A 27,201-nucleotide genomic window follows, 5' to 3' on the forward strand; every position below is an offset into this window, starting at 1 on the left:
TTATCTGATTTTTATCAACAACTTTTAATGGTTGGAGACTTTTTAAGCTGTGTGCACAGGATAAGTGGCTGGAGTTCTTAGCTCTGCCTACAGAACCTTTTGTTTATACCCCTGCTATGAGGATTCCTAGTCTTATTTCTAGGAGTCTTGTCTCTTTCTTTACTGCAACAGCTGTAATGAAACTGATTCATTTAATTGATTTTAATAATTTTATATTGGCCTCAGCAAATGTCTTGGCTTGGTTTTCATTCTGTTCACTGGGTGTCTCAGTTTTTATCAAAGGTGAAATCAGCCCTTCCTAAGGGCAGTATCGTCAGGCTAGACAGTTACCTTCTTCAGTGAGCCATTCTTGATTATATTCATGTTTCTATTTTCTTGCCTGTTGCTCCTGCTGTGGTTTGGGATGTTGACAAGCCTGGCAGCTTGCTTGCCTTCAGTGGGTCTTTACTTTTACTAGCTAAGGCCATAAGTCATTGTATATGCTTGTGGTAAAGATTTGTCATTTTCAAATACTGGTTGATTATCCTGATATGGTATGGAAGCCAGCTTTTGATGATGGACGCCAGCCAATCAAGTAAACTGTATACAAGCCTCGGATTGCGAAAAGAATGGGTGATCTCCAGTGGGGAATTCTTCATTGGGCTATCTCTGCAAATGTGTATGTGCATCATTTGATTCTGGAAGTGTCCATCTTGTGTCCTTTTTGCTATACAAAGGATGCTGTTTTACATCTGTTTCTTGTTTCAGGTTACAGCTATTTGTCTTACGTCAGGGTATTTTTTGGTTATTGTCCTTTGATTTTTCTCCTACTGTATTTGTTGTTACTGTTAAGTATAGAGTCACAAACAGATCTGTGTTATACTTTGCAAATTTTATTTTGGGTCATGCAAATATGGCCATTTTTAAAAATAGACGGTGTAAATTATTGGTTACTGGGGTTTCCAATATTCTTTGTGTTTTTTTAGATTTCATAGTGGTTTTATGCCTTCATTTGAGGTTTAGATATTCTACTATTATAAGCAATTTGGATCAATTTATTCAGCAATTGCCTATTTGAAATGCATTTTGTACTATTCAAGGTGGGTAATTATTTTTGAATTTGTAATTTTTCTTTTTTAATAAAAATCAGTACAGGAACAGTGAAAATGTTTTTTAAAAGTTAAAGTCTCTCATTCACACACCCAGACACCTACATAGTCAGTCAGTCTCTCTTTCTTTCTTCTTTACACTGTTTCTCTCCCTCACCTTCCCCATCTTCCCCTTCCCCCCTGAGCTGGGCTTGTAAACAGAAGTTTAATGTCAAATACTTTATTGTAAATCCACAAACTGTAAAAGCATGGTCAGTGGTTGCAAGAATTATTTAAATACTGATGCTCCCTCTTGTGGCTTAAGAAAGAAGAGAAAAGTTAGTTAACTAGAGCCAAACACTGGGAAGTATTGCACTCCCCAGTACTAGCTCAGTTGGAGATTATTGCAAGTGTAAAAGAGCAGTAAATCTTGATATCAGAAATCTTTGTTTTCAATAGGTAGGTGATCAGAAATGGCCAAGAACTTATACTGGTTGGCAATGGAGGAAAGATGCTATACAGTACTATTTCTACTCTCTAAAACTGATTGCACTATTGATGTTATAGAAGGAACGTTTATGTTGGTTATCCTTCTCTCTCTCTTTTACCGATATCTGAAAATATTATGTGTACATCTTGGCTCCATGAAGAATAAAGTTCATTGTGCCCTGGAAATAATTGTTGGGATTTTTTTGTTTATATTTTTACAGGGAAGAATTGTGAATATGAAAAGGAAATATAGTTTGTGTGCAATGCTAGAAATTAAAACTCAGTTCACCACAAACTTTTAAACAAATAAACACATTTCATCCAGCCCTTCCCAGTTCCCTTTCTTGCTTTGTTTTTAGACTGTAGTGACCTCAATAGTCAAATCATTTATGAGTATTTGTTGTTGTTGTTTTTTTTATTTACTGCAAAGTGTGGTGGTGAGTTTGTAATGTGGGAGATGGACCTGAGACTAACCAAATTTATCTCATCTAAAGGCTACCAAACATCCATTAAATGGGAACAACTTTTAATCCCTATATGGAGCTGGACTCTCTTCAAGCTAGTGGCCTACAGCTGAAAGGCTCTGTAGGCTATTGGCAATGTTCTAAGGTAGCCAGTCACCCAATTAGCACCAACTTAAAATAAGATTACATAAATATAGTCCATATCAAAACACTATGTTGAAAAGAACAAAAAGCTTGCAAAGTCAAGCCAATATGCTTGCAAAGCAAAAGTTAGGAAATGCCAAAAGAAAGGTTGCCTATAGAATCTCAATATTGCTCCCCTTCTGAAGCAGGGTTTGAACCTAACAGCTTCACATCCACAGCCCTTCTTCTCCTGGAACTAGAGGAGTAATTACTAGTAGAAGTAGACTGTTATCCTCTGTGGACAAGCTCCAAGAGGAAAACAACTCTTAGTGGGTTACACAACTGTTTGTTATCCATAAGTGGAATATTGAGTATCAGAATTCTTAGGTTCTATTTCTGGCAAAGTGGTGTAGTCTAGGGGCTAGAGAAGTGTTTACAGACAATATAACCAAGCACATAGATTAGACACTTTTATTCTGAAATGTACCATGACAAAGTGCATGCAATTTGGTTCAGCCATATTAATTGCCTGGGTTCTTTTCCCATCTTTTCCTGAAATGACCTTGTACTTTCACTTATCATTCCTCCAATTTACATATAATTTCTTGCGTCCTCGGGTAAGGATGATGGGCCTCGGTAAATATTAATGGCTGTAAAATACTCACATAGTAACACAAATCAGTAGAAATTAAATTTAGGAATTGCCTGCCATAGCGGATCAGACCTATGGTTCATCTAGCCAGGTATCCCATCTCTGAGAGCAGCTAGTACCAGATGCTACACAGTATGGTGCAAGAAACCCCATATTAGGCAGGTGAATTTGGTTTCATCTGCTGGCTCCCATCCCAGGGAATCTTTTCCTAGGCTTCAATGGCTCTCATCCTCCCCTAATCCTATATACAAGCAGATATGACATGAATCTATGTATATGGCTGCTTTATCTTCAATAAGACATCTTCCAATTTTGTTTATTTACTTAGCTACTATATTTGCTTACCAAGTAGTTCCATCAGTCAATGTAATTCCTTTTGCCACTTGATTAGCACTCACCAGAAAGGTCTTGCTTGTTCATTTTATTCCATTCCATTTTACCCCATCCCCTATTTTTAAGGGACAATGATAGTTTTGTTCTCATCTTTTTAAATGGGCAACCTCACTTCTTTTTTTCTTGATTTTTTTAAATTAAATCCAAACCAGTTCATACTTGGACAAAGTTTAAGTTTAAGAATTTTAATGATAATCCTAAAGTGTTAGCATGGGAAAATTAAACAATGGGATACATTTCCATTATAGGACAGGTTAAATTAGAAACTAATTTCTAATATTGTTGATGGAGAATTGCATTCCTAATTATCCCTCCCACAGCACTATAAATGTGAAGATTTGATATGCTTCTGTTTTTTATCAATTATAAATAACTGTAGATGTTTTATGGTATTATATGAAGCAGAATTAAACTACCATAAAGTTTGTGTGTGGTGATAATTGCAATTTAACTGCATGGTCATTACAAGATATTTTAATTAACACAATCATCATACAAATTGTGCATAACAGCATGCTGACTATATGACAATAGGGTTGACTGAACTGTGAGAATTGTAATTCTACCAGCTTTTGAGAGTCCCCCAACCCTAAATATTCTGCAGTATTTGTTTAAGCAAATTCAGTCCAAACACATGAAAACACTTTTTAATCTTGTTTAGTTTAATTTCTGTAGAAGATTTTAGCCCTCCTCCTTCCACATACCTGAGATATTTCATTCACTCTTTGACATCTTCCCCCCACAGATTTGTAAATCACCAACTCATCAGAGACCTTTCAGAGATCTAAATTCTGACTTTCCCTTCTCTATCAGAGTACAGGGTTGGTTCTAGAGTCCTATTACTGGAGTGGGGCGCAAGTGGGTGTTTTGCAGCTTTTGGATGTTGCTATTTTAAAAAAAACAAACAACATTCCAAGATTCCAGGGGCTAGTTATACTCCTGGAAAATGTTGGATTATAAGATTTTAAAAAATTAAAATGTAACTACCGTGTCAGTATTTTGCTATGTTGTATAACTTTATATAGAGGATGAAGACTCTCCAATCTCCTGCTTTTCCACTGCTTAAAACAGTATAACTTTGTACATATTTTGGACTTTCTGATAATAATTTGGGGCCCCTTGAAGATTGTTTTGGAAGGGGGAAAATATTCCCCCGCCCCAACCCTCCTCCCCATGGTACCTAGCCTGCCAGGATATGTTTAAGGAAAATGGAATGCAGGCCTTTTTGTCTTAAAATCATATTACTTATATGCAGAATAGGCCGCTGGAGACAAGATAATGTAGAATAGGCCGCTGGAGACATGAATTTTTCATGTGCACAACAGTTTAATGAAGCAACAGAGTGACAACAAGGAATGAGCTAGTGAGGAAAGGCAGTAGTAGATTCAACACAATGTAAAATTAATGGTTCAAAAATGACAGCCACCAGTGAACATTTAGAAAAGACAGATTGGATGCAGTGGACTGCATGATATGAGTATGCAAGTCTGAGTTTCTCAGATAACAAGCAAATAAGAAGAGTTAACTTTATAGACCGACTCTGGTAGCAAGACTAGGGTTGTCAGACATCCAGTTTTGGACCGGAATGCCTGGTCAAAAAGGGATCCGGTCAACACTGCTGACCGGGCTGTTAAAAGTCTGGTTGGTGACGTAGCAGGGCTAAGGCAGGCTCCCTGCTTGCCCTGGCTCTGTGCAGCTTCTGGAAGTGGATGGCATGTCCCTGTGGCCCCTAAGGGAAGGGGCAATCAGGGAAGCTCCCAGCACCGGCTCTGCAGCTCCCATTGGCTGGTGTCCCAGCTTTGGAGGTTGGATCCTGAGAAGTGGGGCTTCCTGTCCCCTTCCTTTCCTTCCCTCTTCTTTTATGAAATTGAGTGTTTATAGGAAATATATTTCTAAAATAATTCACATATGATATTAGTCTTTCAGTAATACATTGGTGCACACAAGGTACAGGACCATGATCCAATTAATATCCTGTCTCGAATGTGACCCTTAGTATGGAGCATCTCCTATTTAATATATATATATATTGATGATTTGTATCTCAGTGACTAATAGGAATAATGAGATATAAAGAGGCTATAATGATAGCCTCTTTCATACAAAATTTATAACATAGTGCCAAATATTACTAAATGAAAATGTGGGTTCATATTATTATTTTATATTTGCACTGCTATAGCACCTAGGAGCCCTAGTCAAGGACCCATTGTGCCAGGCACTGTACACAGAACAAGCAAACAAAAAAAAGATGGTCTTTACCCCAAGAACTTTACAATCTAACTGTAAGACAAAAGACAACAGGTGAATAAAGACAGAGGGTCGAGGACAATGAGACAATATTGGCCAGTATGATAGGCAGTTGTCACAGCATATGTATTTATATCTGTTTATGTCAGAGAGACAGATATATAAGTTTCTTGGTGTTAATATAATTTATTATTTGAAATAGATTATTTGTAATTAAACTTACATTTTGCATGACAGCAATGCAAGTCTCCATGATGATAGCTGTTCAGAATATGATATAGTAACTGCACTGAACATGCTACATTGATCCAATCATAAAGGAATCGCAAAGTTTTTACACATTCCAAATTTTTACTTGATGTACATAATGGAAAAATAAGATTAAGTTGCTGTCTCCAGCATTCAGCGGGTTTCTGAATTACTTTAACTATCTGTTTAACACTGAAACTCCCAGATATGAATGTCTCTCTGGAAAACTGCAGTTAATTAAATACATATTGGTGAGTCCTGCCTTCTTGAGGACACTCTGGTATCTCATTCCTTCTTTATGTCTCACCATTTGTATTTATAGTGGAAGCAGCTAACAACCTTGTTTGCTGAATTGGGTACATGAAATATGGATAGTAGATTTGATCAGTCCCATACTCATTGCAACTCTGGCCAACCTTTCTAATATGGCCCTGGAGTCTGGCCTTCATTCTTAATAAAATCAGAGCTAAAATCAAAGTTAAACTAAGAGGTAGGGTATTGTACTATTCTAAACTGGTGGCATTATTTATTTATTTTCCCCCATATGCCTTTCTTATCTTTAGGTAAACAAGATATGTGGTCATCCTGTGAGAAAGCCGACATTGTCGCCAGGTTATTCTGATCAGAACAAACATAATCAAGGGATGAAGATGTCTGCAAGAGACAATGAAGAAACACTGGCCAACAGAAGAAAGTAAGACATTAGTTTTACAGCCAGAAAGAAAGAAGAAAGTAAGCCATTAATTTTACAACAGAATAGATTGTATTCAGTACAATGAAATGCATTAGTAGAGAATAAGAGATTGAAAGGAATGCGTCTTTACATTTCAATGGTACTACATGCTCTACTACATTTTTTAAATATAGTCATTTTAGAAGACCTAGATTTTTGTTTACTGACATAATGGATGAATGAGCAGGGACATTTACTGTGGTTTAAAGCATTTAGAAGAATTGACAGTGCTGCTAAAACATCAGGGGTGTGTGTGTGTGAGAGAGAGAGCCTGCATAATATAGTTAATTGGCATAGCAATGTAGATTACCAAATGTGTCAAAAAAGTGATTGTCCCTTTTATCAGTAGCCTATTTGTATGATGAGGCTAGTGCTGAATTGATCAGAAATAGGAGAGTGAATGGGTTTGTTCTCATATACTCTCCTTTCTAGTGCGCTAAATGCAACTACTGAGCATCTAGGGCTAAATCTGGAAGTCCTTTTTCAGGCTAAAGTCCTATTTATGAGTATTGGGCTTATGCCTATGTAACACTAAGTTAAAATAAAGTAGAGACTTCAGGATTTGACCCTTAATTATGACTGGTGCAGAATTATTACTCCTCTTCCTCCTGCAAAGAGTAGCAGTAGTATTGCAGTAGCACCTGGAGGCCACAGTCAGGATATCAGAGTATCACAGGAGGAGCCCCATTGTGCATGGCTTTACACAAACACACAAAAACCCCACAGCTCCTCCCCTAAAAAGCTTACAGTCTGTAAATGTAGCAGTAGGTAGATGGACAACCCCTACTACTGTCTGTCTTATCTTGTGGGTTCATAAGAAGGAGACAGTGTCTGGAGTCTAAGGAGTAAGGTTTTATTAGAAGTAAACTGATACATAAGATGAAGAGGAGCCATATGGTCCTAGCTGCTTCCAACCAGTTCTCACAAGCATGTGCTCTGTTCTTAAATATTCTTAACACTGGCATGCATACAATGATGTTCCCCTCTGGTGTTATCTGGACCAGTGATATGCTAGGTCACTCCAGTCCTTGACTCTGGGAGCCAGCCTTAACCTGCTCTGCTATGAGAACCCCCACGCCCGGGCTGTTCACGCACAGCCTCTGGCATGTAAGCTGCTCCCAGCTACTTGCAACCAAATGACACTAGCCAATATCTCCAGTTCCAGACACAACCCTAGGAACCTCCATCTTGCACTGTCCAGTAATGCCCTCTGGATGCTGCAAGCATATTAGTTTGTCAATTTAACAAAGAAATTGATATGTATCAGGCTTGTTATCCCAAGGGGAGCCTCTGACATGCTTCAAACCAAACACATTGCTTCAGGTAGAATAAACAAACATTTATCAACTATAAAGATAGATTTTAAGTGATTATAAGTCAAAGCATAACAAATCAGATTTGGTCAAATGAAATAAAAGCAAAATGCATTCTAAGCTGATCTTAACACTTTCAATGCCCTTACAAACTTAGATGCTTCTCACCATAGGCTTGCTGAGTGCTCTTCAGCCAGGCTCTCCCCTTTGATCAGCACTTCACTCGCTTGGTTTGATGTCTGAAGATGTAGGTGGAAGAGAGAGAGAGCATGGCAAACGTCTCTCCCTTTTATCATGTCCTTTCTTCCCTCTTGGCTTTGCCACCCCACCTGCAGACTCAGATGAGCATTACCTCATCACAGTTCCAAACTGACCAAAGGAAGGGCGGGGTGACTCCCTCGAGAGTCTAAGGGTATGTCTACATGGGCAAGTTTTTGCACACAAGTTATACCACTTTTATTAAAGTGATGGAATTAAACCGCTGTTGCGTGTCCACACTCTGCTCCTTGTGACGGTGGAGTGCATCCACATTAGCAGCTCTTGCAACAGCAAAGAGAGCAGTGCATTGTGGTAGCTATCCCACTGTGCAACTGGACGCAAGGTGCTTTGGGAAGGGTTTGCAATGCCTCATGGGGAAGGCACAGCGTCACATGATACAGGTTTCCCAATCCCATTATTCCATTGCCAACTGCTTTTCAACTGAAGTGTGTGGGGTGGGGCAGGGCAGAGTATCTGATAGGGAGTGTGTCTGTGTATGGGGAGAGACAGTGTGTTTTGGGGGACAGAGAGTATGTCAGCATGCTGTCTTGTAAGTTCAGACAGCAGCAGGAGGCAACCAGTCCTTAGGAAGGGTGCGGGGGAAACCCTGACATCAGCCTGTCTCCCTCCCCAGCTTTCTGCACAGCAATCTGTCTGTCTCTCTCTCTCTCTCTCCACACAAACACACACCTGCCTCTGTGTTCAACAGCACAAGCATTCCACATTAATGCTTTGTGAACCGGAGCAGATCAGCACAGCATACAAGGGCTGTCAAAAACGGAGCTGTGAAAGGGGAGGGGCACCTATCTCCAGGGCAGCCGAGTTCAGAACAATGAACGTAGCTACCAGTGCTGGTACAGTGTCTACATTGGCACTTTACAGCACTGAAACTTCCTGCGCTCAGGGAGGTGTTTTTTTCTGTTATTGAGTCTCCAGAGAGGTTGAAGTGTTCTCCAACTGGTTTTTGAAAGTTACAATTCTTGATGTCTGATTTGTGTCCATTTATTCTTTTGTGTAGAGACCGTCTGGTTTGGCCAATGTACATGGCAGAGGGGCATTGCAGGCACATGATGGCATATATCACATTGGTAGATGTGCAGGTGAACAAGCCCATGATGGTGTGGCTGGTGTGGTTAGGTCCTATGATGGTGTCCCTTGAATAGATATGTGGACAGAGTTGGCAATGGGGTTTGTTGCAGGGATTGGTTCCTGCATTAGTGTTTTTGTTGTGTGGTGTGTATTTGCTGATGAGTATTTGCTTCAGGTTGGGGGTCCTGGACACTCAATAGCAGACTTAAAAGTGGCAATTCTTCAACAACAAAAACTTCAAAAACAGATTCCAATGAGAAACTGCAGAACTGGGATTAATTTTCAAACTGGACACCATCAAATTAGGCCTGAATAAAGACTGGGAGTGGCTGGGTCACTACAAAAAGTAATTTTCCCTGTGCTGATACTTACACCTTCTTGTCAACTGTTGGAAATGAGCCACCTTAACTCCATTGGCCTCGTTAGCGCTACAAAAGTAATTTTCTCTCCCTTGGTATGCCCTTCTTGTCAACTGTTGAGACTAGGCCACTTCCACCTTAATTGAATTGGCTCATTAGCACTGACCCCTCCCCTCCCCTCCCGCCCTTGGTAAGGCAACTCTCATCTTTTCATGTGCTATAATATATATTCTGCTTACTGTTTTTCACTTCATGCATCTGATGAAGTGGGTTTTAGCCCATGAAAGCTTATGCCCAAATAAATTTGTTAGGGTCTAAGGTGCCACAAGGACTCTTTGTTGTTTTTGCTATTGGTCTTGTTACCCCAAGAACAGACCCAGGGTCCCAGAATAGCCCTTCTGTTGCTTACTTCTGGATTCCCCAAATGTTAACCTATATTATCTCTTTCTGCAAGGTGAAAGGAGGGGGGCCACCCCAGTGAAATTGCCAAGGTTTACCAGAGATTTCTCTATGCCTTTCAGGAAATCTTTCAGAACAAACTAGATCTGTTCACTCTTGGGAGAAAATGGAGACAACCCTCCACTCAAAAGATTGACACCCAGGCAGTTATTTTCCAAAACGAAGTGTTTTTCTTTATTTAATGTAACTAATCTTCCCTAGTACAGTTAATCTAAACCTGAATTAAAACATAATCATAAATCCGTTAGCACAGGTATACAAGTTAAGTACCCAAGACTATAATGTCATACAGTTGGAAAGGCTCAAGTGATTATGTTCTGCACATGTTGACCAGTCATATGTAGGACACAGACAGCAATCGTAATAAACTCTAAGCTTTATACATAAGTAACATGAACATACCCACCACAGACACTCATCTTTATTATCCGAAGCATACACATTCATTAACCGTATTTCTATTCTATATACTATACTATGGCAGGCATGCTTACTCTCCAGTTGTCTTCCATCTGCTATGTCTTAAGGATCCTTTTCTGTTCTGTCCCTGCATTCCATGGCTATTGCTGTCACTCTGTGGTTGCATCTGCTGCTGTTTCTGATTTCTTTGCTCTTTTAGTTTTTTTCTGATCTCTTCTGTGTATTTTTTGTCTCCTGCACTTATCTTGACTAACTTTTGCCTGCCTACTCTCTGCCTTATATAGAGTTTTTGGCCTGTTCTGATTGGAGGATAAATATGCTAATGCTAGGATTGAAAAATAAGCCAATCACCTTCAGACCACCTCTGATTGGTCCATTCTTATAGACCAATCATATCTGCTAAATCTATGGTGACCCTCACATGTTTTTGGACTGAATATGCCTGACTGACCCTTCCCAACAGTTTTGGAGTGACCTTTACCTAACCTCAGCCCATATTTGCCCAGCAACACACCAGTCATAAGCTGAACTTCTTGGAATACTGACTGTCCTTGGCTGTGCCCCAACATTGATCGCACACTTAACATTACCAGACTTTTAATAAAGATACTGGATTTATGGTTTACCAGAACCAATCTGAACCCACTAACCCCCTATGACTGCTGAGGTGTTAGTCCTATGACTGCTGAGGTGTTAGCAGGCCACTTCACCTTGAATGGTCTCTTAGAATATGTGTTAACTACTTTATGCTAAACAATCTGTTCCACCTTGTGACACTCTGAGTACCTTTCCCAGACCTGATGAAGAGCTCTGTGTAGCTTGAAAGTTTGTCTCTTTCACCAGCAGAAGTTGGTTCAATAAAAGATATTACACCTCTACCTCGATAATAACGCGACCTGATATAACACAGGTTCGCATATAGCGCGGTAACCCCGGGGTTCTGGCAGCGGGGTTCGGGCAGCGCTTTAAAGGGCCCGGGGCTCCAGCTGTTGCGGGGAGTCCCGGGCCCTATAAATCACCACTGGAGCCCTGCTGCCGCTACCTCGGAGCTGCAGCAGTGGGGCTCGGCCATTGATTTAAAGGGCCTGGGCTCCCCGCAGAGGCCAGAGCCTGGAGCTTTTAAAATCACCTCTTGAGCCATGCCGCTGCTACCCCGGGGCTCCGGCAACAGGGCTCGAGTGTCGATTTAAAGGGCCCGAGGCTCCCCGCGGCCGGAATCCCGGGCTTCAAATCACCACTGGAGCTCTGCCGCCGCTACCCTGATGTAATGGGATTTCACCTATAATGCAGTAGAGATTTTTGGCTCCCAAGGGGGAAAGGTGTACCTCGTCCACCTTGTGTCTCTAGATAAAAACATTGATTTTTAAATGACTGACTATATATAAACTTTCATTTGTTTTAATTTCAAATGGATAACACTTAATAGAACTTATTCTTCATACTCTTTTTAAGTATCATCTTGTTCAAACATACATTTGTAGCATAATTTTGTCTGTCTCCAACCACTGTGTAGAAGTTAACAGAGTGATGCCTGTTGATTTGCAGGGCATTGATGACTTTCTACATATCTGTAGGTCATAGATAATCCTACATATTGTGAAATGTTGAATCATAATAAATACTTATTTATAGTTTCACAGCAGGTCTGGGTCTTCCATTGGGAGATTTTCATTACACTAGCAAATAGTTTATAAAAATGAATATCATAGTCCAGTTACCAATTAAGTCCAGTAACTTAATAGTTTTTTTTATTTATTTCAGTACAGAATGTCTCTCCAGTTTTAGGTATCTTGACAATTATTTAAAATAAATACATAAAATAATACTCCAACAGCAGAACATGCCACAAAAATTGAAATAAATTATCCAAACAGTAATTTAAACAGCCAAAAAAATACCATCTCCACCCTAAACCTGTCTTACCCAAAACTTCATCTCCCCCATAAACCATAACCAATAGATAGTCTTTGTATAATAGTTTAAAGTCAGTAAAGAGCTACTGGATATTCAGCACTTCTGAAAATCAGGCCACTTGTGTAGGTGGCTAAGTATTGGAGTTAGGAGCCTACCTTTAGACATGCATTTTTGGAAATATTAGCTTATTGCTACACAGGTAGTGTTGCCTCCCAGAGCAGCAGTCTGTGATTTGGTTTGACTTTCACTGACTGAAAGTATGTTGACGAATTGATTAATAAATGAGAGCCAATAGACAGAGTGACAAAGTGGCACATTCTTCGATTTCTTTTTACAATGTGTAGCAGTTTGATTGCTCATGATTATTAATTGATTGCTAATTTTACCTGTGTGTGTTTGTTTTTGGTAGAGAATTTATGAAAAATCTACAGCTGTACAAGACATTCTATGGAGGCCTGGCTGATCAGCTGTGTATCAATGAGTTAGCAGCTGCTGATGGGCTAGCATGTTGGAATGGTGAAGATGTCGTAAAAAGGTACTTTTTCACTCTGTGATCTATAAGAACACTTTTAAAAATATTTTTCCATATTTATTTTTTCTCCAAAATTATTTCCGGATGGAGTAACAGTAAATATTTGTATTTTGGTTAAGAACCATTGCTTTAGGCAAATCTTCCCCTCTATCAAGCTTAAAATATTAAAATCTGTCCACGTCTTTGTTTTGAGGAAATATGAAGCTTAGTGGTCCTCCAGCGTTTTGAGCTACCCATTTCTAAAGCTCACCTGGCTGGCATTTGTGTTGGCTATTGAGAAAAGGTAGGTTTAACATTTGCAAAATTAAGTCAGAAGCAGGGGAACAGGATTTTTGTTTGACACCATGGAAGTTCAAAGCTGGTATGTTTAAATGCTCCCTCTAGTATTTACAGCACGGCAACAAACTTCAATCATTTATTTAAAACTTTATCTGACTGTAAGGAATAAAATAATTCTTAATGAATGTGGTTTCTCATGAGAGTGCTAAAAGTTAAGATACTAAGATAAACTGTTGTAAAGGTGAAACAAATAAATGATTGAACAGTGGCTTGGGAGCAGTCATTCACTAGCAATGTTACAGAACTGATCTTAGCAAACTACCAAGCTCCTGGAAGTAAATCTTTGGAACCAATATATTTTACAGTTCACAAAACAAAGGCATTTTGGATGACAAGAAGGTTTTCAGGAAGCTATAGTTAATTCCTTGTGCGCTATTCGTTCAGTTCCCAAAACAGGCATAATTTTGAACAGGAATACTTGGGGGAGATTGGGACCACAGCACTAGCTAATTCATTATAACTAATGTTTGTCAGTATCTTCTGTTTTTCATACCAAACTGAGCTAGTACAAAATAGAGTGACATTAGCTTTGTATCTATATATCCAAAGTCTATATGTGATGTATTGTTTAGGTCACCCAGAACGGTGTTACCTCTCTTCTTCAGCAAGAGTGAGCTTTGCTGCTGCTAAGCTGTGTGTCAGCATCCCAACAAATGAGCATGTCTGTCTTGCCAGCAAACTCCTCAGGCCTTTGCCAGTCCCAACCTGGCCTTGCAGGTAACAGTCAGTGAGCCCCAATTCCTGCGTTCCTCAGATACGTCTTTCTACAGTGCCCAGGCCTCTCACTGGATGCTCACAGACATTAAGTTCCTTGTCTCCAAAGAGATGGAGCACTCACCAGCCTGTTAGCTCAGCTGAGGAATTCACCCTTCAGTTTAATACCAGAGAAAGGTCGGGGGTCAGACCAGCCCCCCATCTGTCCATCATCTGATCTGTCTGCCCACAGTGGTGCAAGAGTGTGAACTGAGGAGGAAATGATCAAATGCAATGATCATCTCCCTCTCCTCTCATCTCCATCTCCATTCTGACGAACAGAGGCTAGGGGCATCCATACCCATCATCATCCATAGCCATTTATTAGCTTAGCATTTATGAATTTATTTATCCTAGTCCTAATTTTTCATATAGTCCTAGCCTTCACCTCTCCTCAGGTCAGTTCCACAAGTTGAACTGTGCTGACAAGAAAGAAGAACCTTAACCTTTTTTTTTTTGTTAACCTGCTTTAATTTAATTTCATTGATTCTAGTTCTTGTATTTGTTGAATAAGTAAATAACTTTCTTTTATCCACTTTCTTCACATCATTATATACTTTTATATACCTCATCCTGTCCCCCTTCTTCTCTTTCTCTTTTTGAAGAGTCCTCCTCCTCTCTTTCTTCTTCTCCCTTCTCTAATGGACCCTCTAAACCTCTTAATCTTTTTTTTTTCTTTTCTTTTGCTAGAATATCTTTTCTTTTTGATCTTTTGAGGATGTACACACTGTACGAGATGTGTATGATATGATGGATATATTTATATATATATAATATAATAAATATATCTCAGTCTTATTCTCCTTCCCTTTTAATGATTCCTAACATCCTGTTTTTTTTTTGCTTCACTCTGCACACACTAGACATCTTCAGAGAACTATCCACGATAAAGATCTTTTTTTTTTCCTGACTAGTAGTAAAATTAGCCCCCCATCATGTTGTATGTATAGTTGTAGTTTTTTTTTTTTGCACATTTTTTTACTTTTATCCATTAAATTTCATTTATTTTTTTTTTTGCCCAATCACTTTTTTTTTTGTCTTTTTTTGAAGTTCTTCAATCTGCTTTGGTCTTAACTATCTCTCTTAGAGTAGTAGTATCATCAAACAAACTTTGCCCTCACTGTTTACCCTTTCTCCAGATCATTTATTGGAATAGATCCTGATAGGACTGACTAGTTGACCCATCTACATTCTGACCATCTACCATTTTTTCCTATTATTAATTTTCCTACCCTTTGTTCCCTAATCCTAACCAGTTCTCAATCCTCCTATCCTTTCCTTCTTTTATCCCATGACAAGCCTTTGGTGAGGACCTTGAGGAAGGGACCTGGAAATCTAAGTACACTATGTCACTACACACCCCTTCCACACATGTTTGTTCCACATGTGTTTTGACCTTCAAAGAACTCTAAGATTAGATAGAGAGACATTTTCCTTTTTACAAACCATGTTGACTACTGCTCAAGAGTTTATGTTTTTTTTGTGTTGTCTGATTTTTTATTCTTTACTATTGTTTCAACTAATTTGCCCGGTACGACGTTAGACTTACTGTCTCTGTGCCTGCACCCCTAGAGCCCTTTTTTTTTTATAAATATTGGCATTAGCTAACTTCCAGTCATTGGGTACCCCGATTTAAAGGACAGGTTACAAACCTTAGTTAATAGTTAGTTCATCTCACATTCTGGTTGGGTGAATGCCATCTGGTGACTTGTTTGTTGTGTTGAGTTTAATTATTAAAAAAACCCTCCTCTACTGATACTTCAATTTGTGACAGTTCCTCAGATTTGTCACCTACAAAAGCCAGCTCAGGAGAACTGAGAAGATTTTGTAATAAAATAAGCATAAGTTTATTAACAAAGAACAAATATTTAAGTAATAATAAGTAAGAACAGGAAACATGTTTATCGGTAAAACCACAGAAAACACGCTTTCTAGTAACTAAAACAACTTCAGCAAGTTACAGGCTTTGTCTAAGCAGGTTTTCTCATCTATAATCAGTTCCAGCTACTCTTCATTTTCGGGGCAAAAGGGTCCACTTTTTATGAGCTCAAAGGGCGCTGCTCCCCACCTTTGTCCCCTAGGTAATGGATGCCAAAATGGCTTTCTCTTTCTGCATATATTTCCCAAAGTCTATTGCAGGGGTCGGCAACCTTTCAGAAGTGGTGTGCTGAGTCATCATACATTCACTCTAATTTAAGGTTTCGTGTGTCAGTAATACATTTTAACATTCTTAGAAGGTCTCTTTCTATAAGTCTATAATATATAACTAAACTGTTGTTGAATGTAAAGTAAATAAGGTTTTTAAAATGTTTAAGAAGCTTCATTTAAAATTAAATAAAATGCAGAGCCCTCCGGACCAGTGCCAGGACCCAGGCAGTGTGTGCCACTGAAAATCAGCTCGCGTGCCGCCTTCAGCACCTGTGCCATAGGTTGCCTACCCCTGGTCTATTGTCTCTGTTTCAAGAGCCAGAAAAGCTTCTTGGGGGTGTGCAGGCTCCATCCCTTGCTGTGAGTGTTAAGTGGTCTTCCTCCCTCCATGTTTTTTAGCTTGATGGCCTCATTTACCTTACATGTAGATGTACTTTTCATTGTCCTCTGAGGTATTACCTGGTTCGTTTACATTGGAGACACAGGAAAATAGGTGAAACAACATTCCTTTGTCTAGAACAGGCTGGGCTGCCTGCTTGCAAAATACCTTTTAATTTCCAGCACACAACTATAATCTTTTGTAGTACATCATGCAATAGTATTAATGACAAGTGTGTTATCAGTTTGCATATTATAACGGACATGACACCTTTTAGATATAGATTATGACAACGTGTGTTGGTGCAATGTGTGTGTCAGGCCTGATGTGAGTTATGGTATGCCCTCTGTCAGTTGTCATTGAGGGGACCCCCCTCTCCCTCCCAGGTCACATTATAAGACAGTAAGAAGTCAGAGATAATTGATAATGTGTGGTATACTCTACAGTACTTGTATCTTTAAATACGTTAACCTGGTGAGCTGCGTGCCAGAGATTGCTGACCCCTATTATAGGCCCTGATTAAGGGTTCTGTCACTATTCAGCAAAGCATTTAAGCCCATGCTTAACTGTAAGTACATGCTTAATTTTCACCGAAGTAAATGGTAGTTAAGCACATGCAATTTAAGCACATGCCTAAAATTAAGCATGTGCTTAATTGCTTCCCTGAACTGGGGCCGTAGAGTGGAAAGTCGGATCTGTGACAGAGGAATCCTAATGTAGGAACCCTCAGGCAGCCAAGTATAGAGAGAAGGGTAGGGTTGGAGTTTGTAATAGTTTGTTACTTTTAGTAATAAAGCCAAACTCTAATTTTTTAACATTATGTAAAATGTGTGTAGCGTTCTGTTGGAGCATTGTATGATGAAATCCCTGATGTACTTCCTGAGTCCACGCATTTCCCTCTGATGGTAGAGATGACTTTGCTTGAGACCAGGGCCAGATCTACCATTTTTGCCGCCCCAAGCGCAAAAAAAAAAAGCCACCCGAACGGTGCCGCCCCAAGAATGGACGGAATGTTGCTCCTCAGCATGTGCCATCCCAGACACGTGCTTCCTCCACTGGTGCCTGGAGCAAGCCCTGCTTGAGACATACGGGTGTGTGGTTTTTGTCCCCCATCGCCAACTCCCAATCCCCTTTATCTCCTTTTTCCCTCTTATCCTTGATCCCTCTCATATGCTGCATATCTAGTTAAAACTGAGTTCTTTTATGATTTTATTGTAAATGCCACTTGTTTTAGGGCAATGACTTGAACAAGGGATGCAAATTCCAAGGGTCTAGTCACATTAAATGTTATGCCCCCCTTTTGTTTGTAGAACAGGTTTCCAAGTATGCTGACTTGTTCACACAAAAAAAGTAACTAGGTTGAAGAAACTTGGCATGGAGAAGCAGAGGGAGTAGATTCCCAGCTGAGAGACAAAAGAGAAACAAAAGTTTTTATTGCCACTATAATCGCATCCTTCTCCCCACCTCATCCCCAGCTCAGGCTACTTATTAACTTGTATTAAAAATTCTGGTAGGTATTGTATTTTATTTCACAAAGTTAGTTACATTGAAGTGAAAATGCATGTACACTGTATAATAGAGGTATGTGTTTGTATAATGTAGAAACTGGAGAAAGATTACATGATTTTCCTGTCTATGGTGAATATGAACCCTGGTTTGAGTACTGCTGAACTATCCCTGCTTCATACAACTTACACTTGGCTCAGAACATCGTCTTTAGGAATGCACCAAATGGAATCAAAATGTATGTAATTTAAATTAATGTGACAAGGGAGAATGCTGCCTCTGATCACTCTATAAGGGATTTATCCTATCTTCCCGCCTCCACTTAGGATCAAAGTCAGTTCTACTCTGAGACTCTTCACTTCTCATTGACTTCAACTGCTTATGTCTGGGCTGAATTTGACTCTTTGTGTATGAGCCCACAACACCTAAACTGGATGGGCCAGATTCATACCTGATGTGCATCTCCACTGACTTCAGTGGATAAGTGTGCATGTGTGTACACACACGCTGTCAGCACAACAGGTTGGAATGGAAGTCAGGCCTCGTGGTCAGAGTCCGAATGACAGCACCAAGGGTTGAGACAGACTTGGAATCAGGAATCAGAGCTGAGGTTGGAGCTGGGTTACCAGGAGTCAGGGAAAGACAGGAGCAGGGCTGGTTCTGAGACAGGAACAAGGCTGGAACATGATGGGAACAACACTGGGGTTCAGGATGGGATCTGTCCTGGAGCTGCAGAGGAGCTAACCTGGAGCAATTCAGGGAGGCAGAGTCTGTGGGCACATGGGTTGAGCAGCCAAAAAGCTGCTGTGCTAGGGTTAAGACTGGCCTGCTGCCCTCCTCAGCCTGATCCTATTATATTTATACAGTTTGGGACAAAGACATTTTTAACTACACCAGAAGCAGGAAGTCTGACAAACAATCAATGGGGCCACTGGACAATCAAGGTGCTAAAGGAGCACTCAAGGAAGTTAATGCCATTTCAGAGAAGCTAAATTAATTTTTTACATTGGTTTTCACTGCCGAAGATGTGAGAGAGATTCCCACCTTACATATTCCTCTTAGGTGACAAATCTGAGGAATTGTCCCATATTGAGGTGTCAATAGAAGAGGTTTTGGAAAAGGTCTGAAGGAACTCAAATATGAAATTGCAGAACTACTAACTATGGTATGTAACATATCACTTAAATCAGCTTCTGTACCAGATATCTGGAGGATAGCTAGTGTAACACCAATTTTTTAAAAAGGCTACTAGGTGATCCTGGCAATTTCAGGCTGGTAAGCCTAACATCAGTACCAGGCAAACTGGTTGAAACAATACTCTACACAGCTGCAGAAACTGAAATGTGCCCCAGAATTTAGAATGTGTGTTCTGCTAAACCAGGAGCTCTCACTGTGGTGTTTAGAGCTACTTGGCCATAGTATATGGTACAAAGTAATCAAGACAGAAAATCTCTCACCTCCTTTTTATATAGTGAGCAGGGCCGGCGCAACGCATTAGGCGACCTAGGTGGTCGCCTAGGGCGCTAACATTTGGGGGCGGTGACTAGGGTGGCGGAACCTTCCGCTGCCTCTGTCGGAGGCACCATTTTGGGGGAGGGACCTTCCGCTGCCACTGTTGGGGGGGCCATTTCGGGGGCGGGACCTTCCATTGCCTTTGTCGGGGGCGCCATTTCGGGGGCGGGACCTTCCGCCGCCTAGGGCGGCAAAAGAGCTGGCGGCGCTCCTGATAGTGAGTCTTCACATTAAAGGCAAGCAAAACTCATGTTTTTTTTAACTCAGCTTTTGAACTATGCAACAAACACCCATGGAGTTGGCACCAGTGGGCCGCGTGTTTTGAGATCCCTGCTCTAGAAGGTACCTCATAGAAATGGCGTGAGACTTGGCGCACATTACCATATGCATGGCATTCAAGTTAAAGGATATACTGCTGCTGTGCTGCACCGGGAGCTCTTGCATAATGTTGCATTCAGTGTTTTCTGAACAATTTCTTGTCTAAGAACTAGAGAAAATAAGTAGCAGTTCTTCATTTGTCCATGCAGCCAAACAGATATTTTAGTATGTGTGATCATTAAGTTGTAAGTTCATTTCAAAGTATGCATGTTCTGGACCCCAGAGCTCACTGCCTTCTAAGGAGCATATGACATTCAAAATGAAGAGCCCTGGGCTTCAGCAGAAATGTTTCCAAATCTTTTGGGCTTCTCCACTTCCATCTGAAATGGCTTTGTTCTTCATACTTTACGATGGTGAAAGCTTAAGTGCTCTTGCCCCAGTGTTTCGCTGAAAGAGTACCCTGGTAGTATATTCTCCTCTATATCCTTCTCTCTTCTTTTATTAGTACTGTTTCCTTTATATTTTCACTCTCCTACCCTTTCATAATTTTTCTTCATCTTAGCACATCTCTCCACCTCCTTTCTAGATTCTCCATGTTGATTTCCTTTTCCTTAGCTTCCCTTGCTCTGTCCCTCAACACTTTTCTCTTTGCACTCTCTGCTGCTTTGTTTTCACTCTAAGGAGCTACATTAATCATGAAATAGTACTGACAAAGTGGACTTCACCATTTTATTGTGCCTGCATTTTCCTCTGGTGGCCCTAGAAATAACTTTAGAAAACCTTTTAGGTCTGTTGACAAGTATACTAGAAAAGATCCTTTCTTGTACTAGAAGCTTTTGATGAGAGAGTATGTTGTCTGCATTTTAAACAAATTGGAAACTTAAACAGTCTTTTCACTACCGGTCTCATTATCCTCTTAAATATGAATTCAACTAACCATTCCCTCACAGAAAAGGCAGGGCTTTTATCACAATGTACGTAGGGGTGAAATTTATCATAATCACCATTAGTTTCAGGCACATCTAAAGGAGATCATAGTTGACATTGCATGATCCTATTGAGATAGATCAAAGAGGAGCAGTTAAACAACACAACAGGATTTTTTTTCAGAACTCACTATGCTAATATTTGTTTGAGCCACATCCATTCTGATTAGATCATAATCATTCACTTTTTAGACCTGTTCTAAATGCTTTATTCACATATTCACTCTGCTGCCTGTAGCAGCACAAACATAAGTAAAACTTTAGACAGTCATTAAATTTGGAAGGGTTTTTAGCATTTCCTTTGAGAAGTTGTTTCCTGGTGTTGCTGCATCTTAGGTTGCCACCCAGTGGATATAAGTACATATTTCAGTTGTTAAAGATTCAGAAACAGAAGCAGAGCAAAATATGTGGGTAGCCTTTTGCAAATTTAATGCCTGCTTTTATCACTTTAAGCAGCTTAAGTTCAATTCAAAGGACTGAAATTTAAAATTTAAAATTACAGAAATTTAAAATAAAATGCTCATTTTTGACTGAACTTTCATTGTGTAGTTTTATTTTCAATCAACATATTATTATAAAAGATGTACGATCTGATTCACCACTAGGTTACTCCATCTCCATCAGTATAAAACTGTAGTAACTTGGCAGTGAATTAGGTCCCAAATTTATGTTTTATTGTCTTGGGAAATTTACAAAAAAATTTTGTTTTCTATATAAGTTCAAAATTTATATTTATGCCATAGAATGTTAAAAAAATCTCTCATAATTCAAACACTTTCTCTTTCTGGTTCTGTACTAGTCCCAGGCATGAACTCACATAAGTGGCAATAAAAGAGTTCTATTCACAGGACAAAGAAAAGCCACGACCTTTCCTCTGGGAAGCCAGCCTTGCCACAGTCCGTCAGTGCCTTAATTTTTTCTACGCTGGACTATAACACAGCAGTATGTATTTGCATGGGACTAACCATCAGGGCCGGCTTTAAGCCAATTCCTTCGATTCCCCGGAATTGGGCCCCGCGCCCGCACCTAAGAGGGCACCCCCCTCCCCACTGCTGGGTGTCTGCTCCAGGTCTTTGGCGGCATTTCGGTGGCGGGGGGGAGGGGAGGAGATGTCCACTGTGGGTCTTTGGCATTTCGGCGGCGGGGGGTCCTTTGATGCCATGGAAGACCCGGAGTGCACCCCCTGCCGCTGAAGCCCCGAACCGCCGCCAGATATTCAAATTGGGCCCCATCGTTCATAAAGCTGGCCCTGCTAACCATGCTTTTCATATCAGGTAATGAGTTTGGCCCCAATTTTTCACTGTATCTACCATCAATGGTAGCAACAAGAGTTCTAGTGGGAAGAGGACTTCAGGAAGTCACTGGAGTTTAACTACTGCACTGTCTTAGCTAGTTCAAAGCAGGTCTGCGTGACGGTACTTGAACACTGGTTTCTGCCAAAACCTTGTCTATACTGGCACTTCACCTTTGCTGCAACCAGTGGGACTGAATCAAAGGTAACAATGTGGGAAAATCTAAGTTAAAAAGCTTTTTGTAGTCAGGGCCTCAGAAGCTTGATATAGACAAGAATGCTGTGCATGCCTTCTGAGCAAAGTGGGTTTTATGTTCATGGTGTACACAGAAAGAAGTTAGATAAAACATAAAATTATTCTTGTGGGAAGTTTGCAAAATAACACTACTTTATTCTTAGAATTTAGAATGATAACACACAAGAAATCTAAAACAGAGGGAGATAAAGTAGAGTGCTCCATAAAAAAGTGTCACAACTTAACCCACCTTACTCTGGGATGACTCTCTGCAGACTGACTCTGATTGCAGACAGACAATTCCCTACAGAGCTTCCTAGCCTGCAAGTGAGACCAGGAACATAAGAATGGCCATGCTGGCTCAGACCAAAGGTCCATCCAGCCCAGTATCCTGTCTGCTGACAGTGACCAATGCCAGGTGCCGCAGAGGGAGTGAGCCTAACAGGTAGTGATCAAGTGATCTCTCTCCTGCCATCCATCTCCACCCTCTGAAAAACAGAGTCTAGGGACACCATTCCTTACCCATCCTGGCTAATAGCCGTTAATGGACTTAACCTCCCATGAATTTATCTAGTTCTCTTCTAAATCCTGTTATAGTCCAAGCCTTCACAACCTCCTCAGGCAAGGAGTTCCACAGGTTGACTATGTGTTGTGTGAAGAAGAACTTCCTTTTATTTGTTTTAAACCTGCTGCCAATTTCATTTGGTGGCCCCTAGTTCTTATATTATGGGAACAAGTAAATAACTTTTCCTTATTCACTTTCTCCACACCACTCATGATTTTATATACCTCTATGATATTCCCCCTTAGTCTCCTCTTTTCCAAGCTGAAAATTCTTAGCCTCTTTAATCTCTCTTCAGATGAGACCCATTAGAAACCCCTAATCATTTTACTTGCCCTTCTCTGAACCTTTTCTAATGCGACTATATCTTTTTTGAGATGAGGAGACCACATCTGTACACAGTATTCAAGATGTGGGCGTACCATGGATTTATATAAGGGCAATAATATATTTTCCTTCTTATTCTCTATCCCCTTTTCAATGATTCCTAACATCCTGTTTGCTTTTTGGACTGCTGCTGCACACTGCGTGCATGTCTTCAGAGAACTATCCACGATGGCTCCAAGATCTCTTTCCTGATTAGTTGTAGCTAAATTAGCCCCCATCATATTGTGTGTGTATAGATGGGGTTATTTCTTCCAATGTGCATTACTTTACATTTATCCACATTAAATTTCATTTGCCATTTTGTTGCCAATCACTTAGTTATGTGAGATCTTTTTGAAGTTCTTCACAGTCTGCTTTGGTCTTAACTATCTTGAGCAGTTTAGTATCATCTGCAAACTTTGCCACTTCACTGTTTACCCCTTTCTCCAGATCATTTATGAATAAATTGAATAGGATTGGTCCTAGGACTGACCCTTGGGGAACAACACTAGTTACCCCTCTCCATTCTGAAAATGTACCATTTATTCCTACTCTTTGTTCCCTGTCTTTTAACCAGTTCTCAACCCATGAAAGTATCTTCCCTCCTATCCCATGGCAACTTAAGTTATGCAAGAGCCTTTGGTGAGGGACCTTGTCAAAAGCTTTCTGGAAATCTAAGTATACTATGTCCACTGGATCCCCCCTGTCCACATGTTTGTTGACCCCTTCAAAGAACTCTAATGGATTAGTATAGGGTGACCAGATGTCCTGATTTTATAGGGACAGTCCCGATTTTGGGGTCTTTTTCTTATATAGGCTCCTATTACCCCCCACCCCCTGTCCTGATTTTTCACACTTGCTGTCTGGTCACCCTAGATTAGTAAGACATGATTTCCCTTTACAGAAACCAAGTTGACTTTTGCCCAACAATTTATGTTCTTCTATGTGTCTGACAATTGTATTCTTTACTATTGTTTCAATTAATTTGCCTGGTACTGATGTTACACTTATTGGTCCGTAATTGCCAGGATCACCTCTAGAGTCCTTTTTAAATATTGGTGTTTACATTAGCTCAGGGTTTCTCAAACAGGGGTCGCCGCTTGTGTAGGGAAAGCCCCTGGGAGGCCAGGCCGGTGTGTTTACCTGCCCATCCGCAGGTCTGGCCGATCACAGCTCCCACTGGCCGCGAATCGGTGCTCTGGGCCAATGGGAGCTGCTGGAAGCGGAGGCTTTCCCCCATCTGTTAAGTGCTAGCAGTCTGGATCCCCTTTGGTTTAGATGGAGCTCATCCTTCCTGTATAGGCTCCCTGTATCCCAAAAGTTTCCCTAGTTCCTAATAAATCTAACCCCCTCCTCTCTACAGTATCATCTCACCCACCCATTGAGACTCTGAAGCTCTGCCTGCCTACCTGACCCTGTGCGTGGAACTGGAAGCATTTCTGAGAATGGCACCATAGAGGTCCTGGATTTCAGTCTCTCCCCTAACAGCCTAAATTTGGCCGCCAGGACATCTCTCCTACCCTTCCCTATGACATTGGTACCTACATGTACCACAACCACTGGCTCCTCCCCAGCACTACACATCAAGGCTGCCCAGAGGATTCAGGGGGCCTGGGTCAAAGTGGGGAAGCGGACATTAAAAAAAGGCGCCACCCGCTGCGGCACTTGTACTTACCGGGCGGCGCGCTGAGTCTTCGGCGGCAGTGGGTCCTTCACTTGCTCCGCATCTTCGGTAGCACTGAAGGACCTGCCACTGAAGTGCCACCAAAGACCCGGAGCGAGTGAAGGGCCTGCCGCCAAAGTGCCGCTGAAGATCCGGACCACTGCCGGGTGAGTAAAAATTAAAAAGGCGCCTCTAGCCAGGGAAGAGATACTCAGTCAGGGCTCGCAGGACCCCTGCGGGGCCCAGGGGAAATTACCACACTTCCCCCCCCCCCCCCCCGTGGGCGGCCCTGCTACACATAAGTCTATTTAGATGCCTTGAGAGATCTGCAACCTTCGCACCAGGCAGGCAAGTCACCATATGGTTCTCTGGTCATCACAAACCCAGCTATCTATGTTTCTAATGATCGAATCTCCCATTACTAACACCGGCCTTTTCTTAATGACTGGAGTTCCCTCCCCCCGGAGAGGTAACCTCAGTGCGAGAGGATACCCCAACATCATCTGGAAGGAAGGTCCCAACTATGGGAAGGTTTCCCTCTGCTCCTGTGGACTGCTCTCCTTCCCTGAGCCTTTCATCCTCCTTAAAAGCACAGGGGCTGTCTGACCAGAGGTGGGACAATTTTACAGTGTCCCGGAAAGCCTCATCAACATACTTCTCTGCCTCCCTTAGCTCCTCCAGTTCCTCCACCCTCGCCTCCAAAGCCTGTACACGGTCTCTGAGGGCCAGGAGCAACTTGCACTGAATGCACACATACGCCACCCACCCACAAGGCAGGAAATCATACATGCTGCACTCAGTGCAATAAACATGATAGCCTCCAATCTGCTGCTGGGCTTCTGCCTGCATTTTCTCCTACAGCTACCTACGTTAATGATAGGATTTTTGTTTAAATCAAGAAGTTTTAATTATAGTTTAAAGGTTTCAAAGAATGGCAAGCCCCTTACAAATTGAAGTTTTCTGTACACCACTGTGGACTAGTGAGAGCATATTACATCTGTTTTCACAATAACTTCCTGTCACAATTTCACAATAACTTTCTGTCAGCTTCTGGGTTAAATTCAAGATCCTGGTAACCAACTACAAGGTCATAAATGACACAAGGTTTCTCTACACTGCAATTAAAAACCTCTGACTGGCCTCTGCCAGCTGACTTGGGCTTGCGGGGCTCAGGCTAAGAGGCTGTTTAAAGGTAGATGTTCGGGTTTGGGCTGGAGTCTGGACCCTATGAGGTTGGCGGGATCCAGAGCATGGGTCGCAGCCCAAGCCGGAATGTCTGTCCCAAAATTAAATCGCCACTCAGTCTGAGCCCTGTGAGCCAGTCAGCCAGCACGGGCCAGCCATGGATATCTAATGATCTGAAGGAAGAGGGGTTTAAAAGCATGGAAAATTGCCAAAAGGCAGAACAAAAGAGGTAGGTAACCCCAACAGGAGTTTATAAAGGGACTTAAGGGAGGGAACTGGGGAATGAGCTATTAAGAGGAGAGAGGCTGCTGTAGGGGCAAGGTAGCAAGGGGGTGGAGGACCCTGTCTAACTACCAAAACACAGCTGATCCCCTAGGAGACACTGCATTTAGGATGTTTTGTATGATGGTACTCTCCTGTAATTTACATGACTAAGAATAAAAGAGCATAAAGGTATTGGACAGTAAAAACTGTATGCACATTGATGCTTCACAATGGCTGCACATCCCTGAGAGAATTAAACTGTAAACCAGAACCTTCACATCTTTTGGGTGGAGTTCTGGGAGAGGGGTGTATTTAAGTATGTGGGAGCCTGAAGAGTCAGTGCTGTGCCGAGAAGGGGTAGATGGCTGGGGAATGGGCTCCAGCACTTGCAGGGGATGCAAAATAGGTGGTCTGCTCCCAGGAGTTGTGCCTGAGGGGCAGAGATTGGACTCCGTTCTGGCTCGAGGGAATCAAAATACCCATGGGCTCCAGAGAGCAGAGCACTGGATACTCCTTACAAGAATAGTAGTGGGTGGCGAAGAAGGGGAGCTCACTAGGATCTGTGACAGAAAGAGATCAGATTAGTCTGGCATGATCTCCATTTGGCAAATCTGTGTTGTATTACATCATCAGTTCCCTGTAGCTTCATGAATTTATGTTTTTTTTTCCTTCAAAATTTGTTCTAAAGACTTTCAAATTACTAAGGTGTGACTAACAGATCTGTAATTGCCTGGATCACTTTTTCCCCTGGATCACTTTTTTTTTTTAACATAGGTGTTATGTTAGCTATTCTACAGTAATTTGGTACCAACCCTGATTAGACAGATTTATTAAAAACCATTGATACCAGATTAGCAATCTCACATGCCAGTTTTTTGTATTTTGGGATGGAAATTATCCAATTCTCCCTACCCCCCACCAATCAGAGTG

At 41.2% G+C, this 27,201-nt stretch overlaps 1 protein-coding gene across 5 annotated transcripts in view; it reads left to right on the forward strand.

Moving 5' to 3' along the window:
- The window catches only part of GPC5 (glypican 5), a 225,755-nt gene extending 211,953 nt beyond the window's left edge, over positions 1-13,802 (forward strand). For 4 of the 5 annotated variants that reach the window (XM_039520436.1, XM_039520438.1, XM_039520440.1 and 1 more), the window contains 3 exons: positions 6,251-6,381; positions 12,642-12,767; positions 13,676-13,802. In XM_039520436.1, the coding sequence (XP_039376370.1) occupies positions 6,251-6,381; positions 12,642-12,767; positions 13,676-13,733 (315 nt within the window). In that variant the 3' untranslated portion in view covers positions 13,734-13,802. Of the gene's footprint in view, positions 1-6,250; positions 6,382-12,641; positions 12,787-13,675 lie in introns of those variants that run through there. The other variant, XM_039520437.1, reaches the window with a different exon arrangement.
- Positions 13,803-27,201: the final 13,399 nt, after the last annotated feature.

The sequence above is a fragment of the Mauremys reevesii genome, linkage group 1 (genome assembly GCF_016161935.1).
Source record: "Mauremys reevesii isolate NIE-2019 linkage group 1, ASM1616193v1, whole genome shotgun sequence".
Classification (NCBI taxonomy): domain Eukaryota; kingdom Metazoa; phylum Chordata; order Testudines; family Geoemydidae; genus Mauremys; species Mauremys reevesii.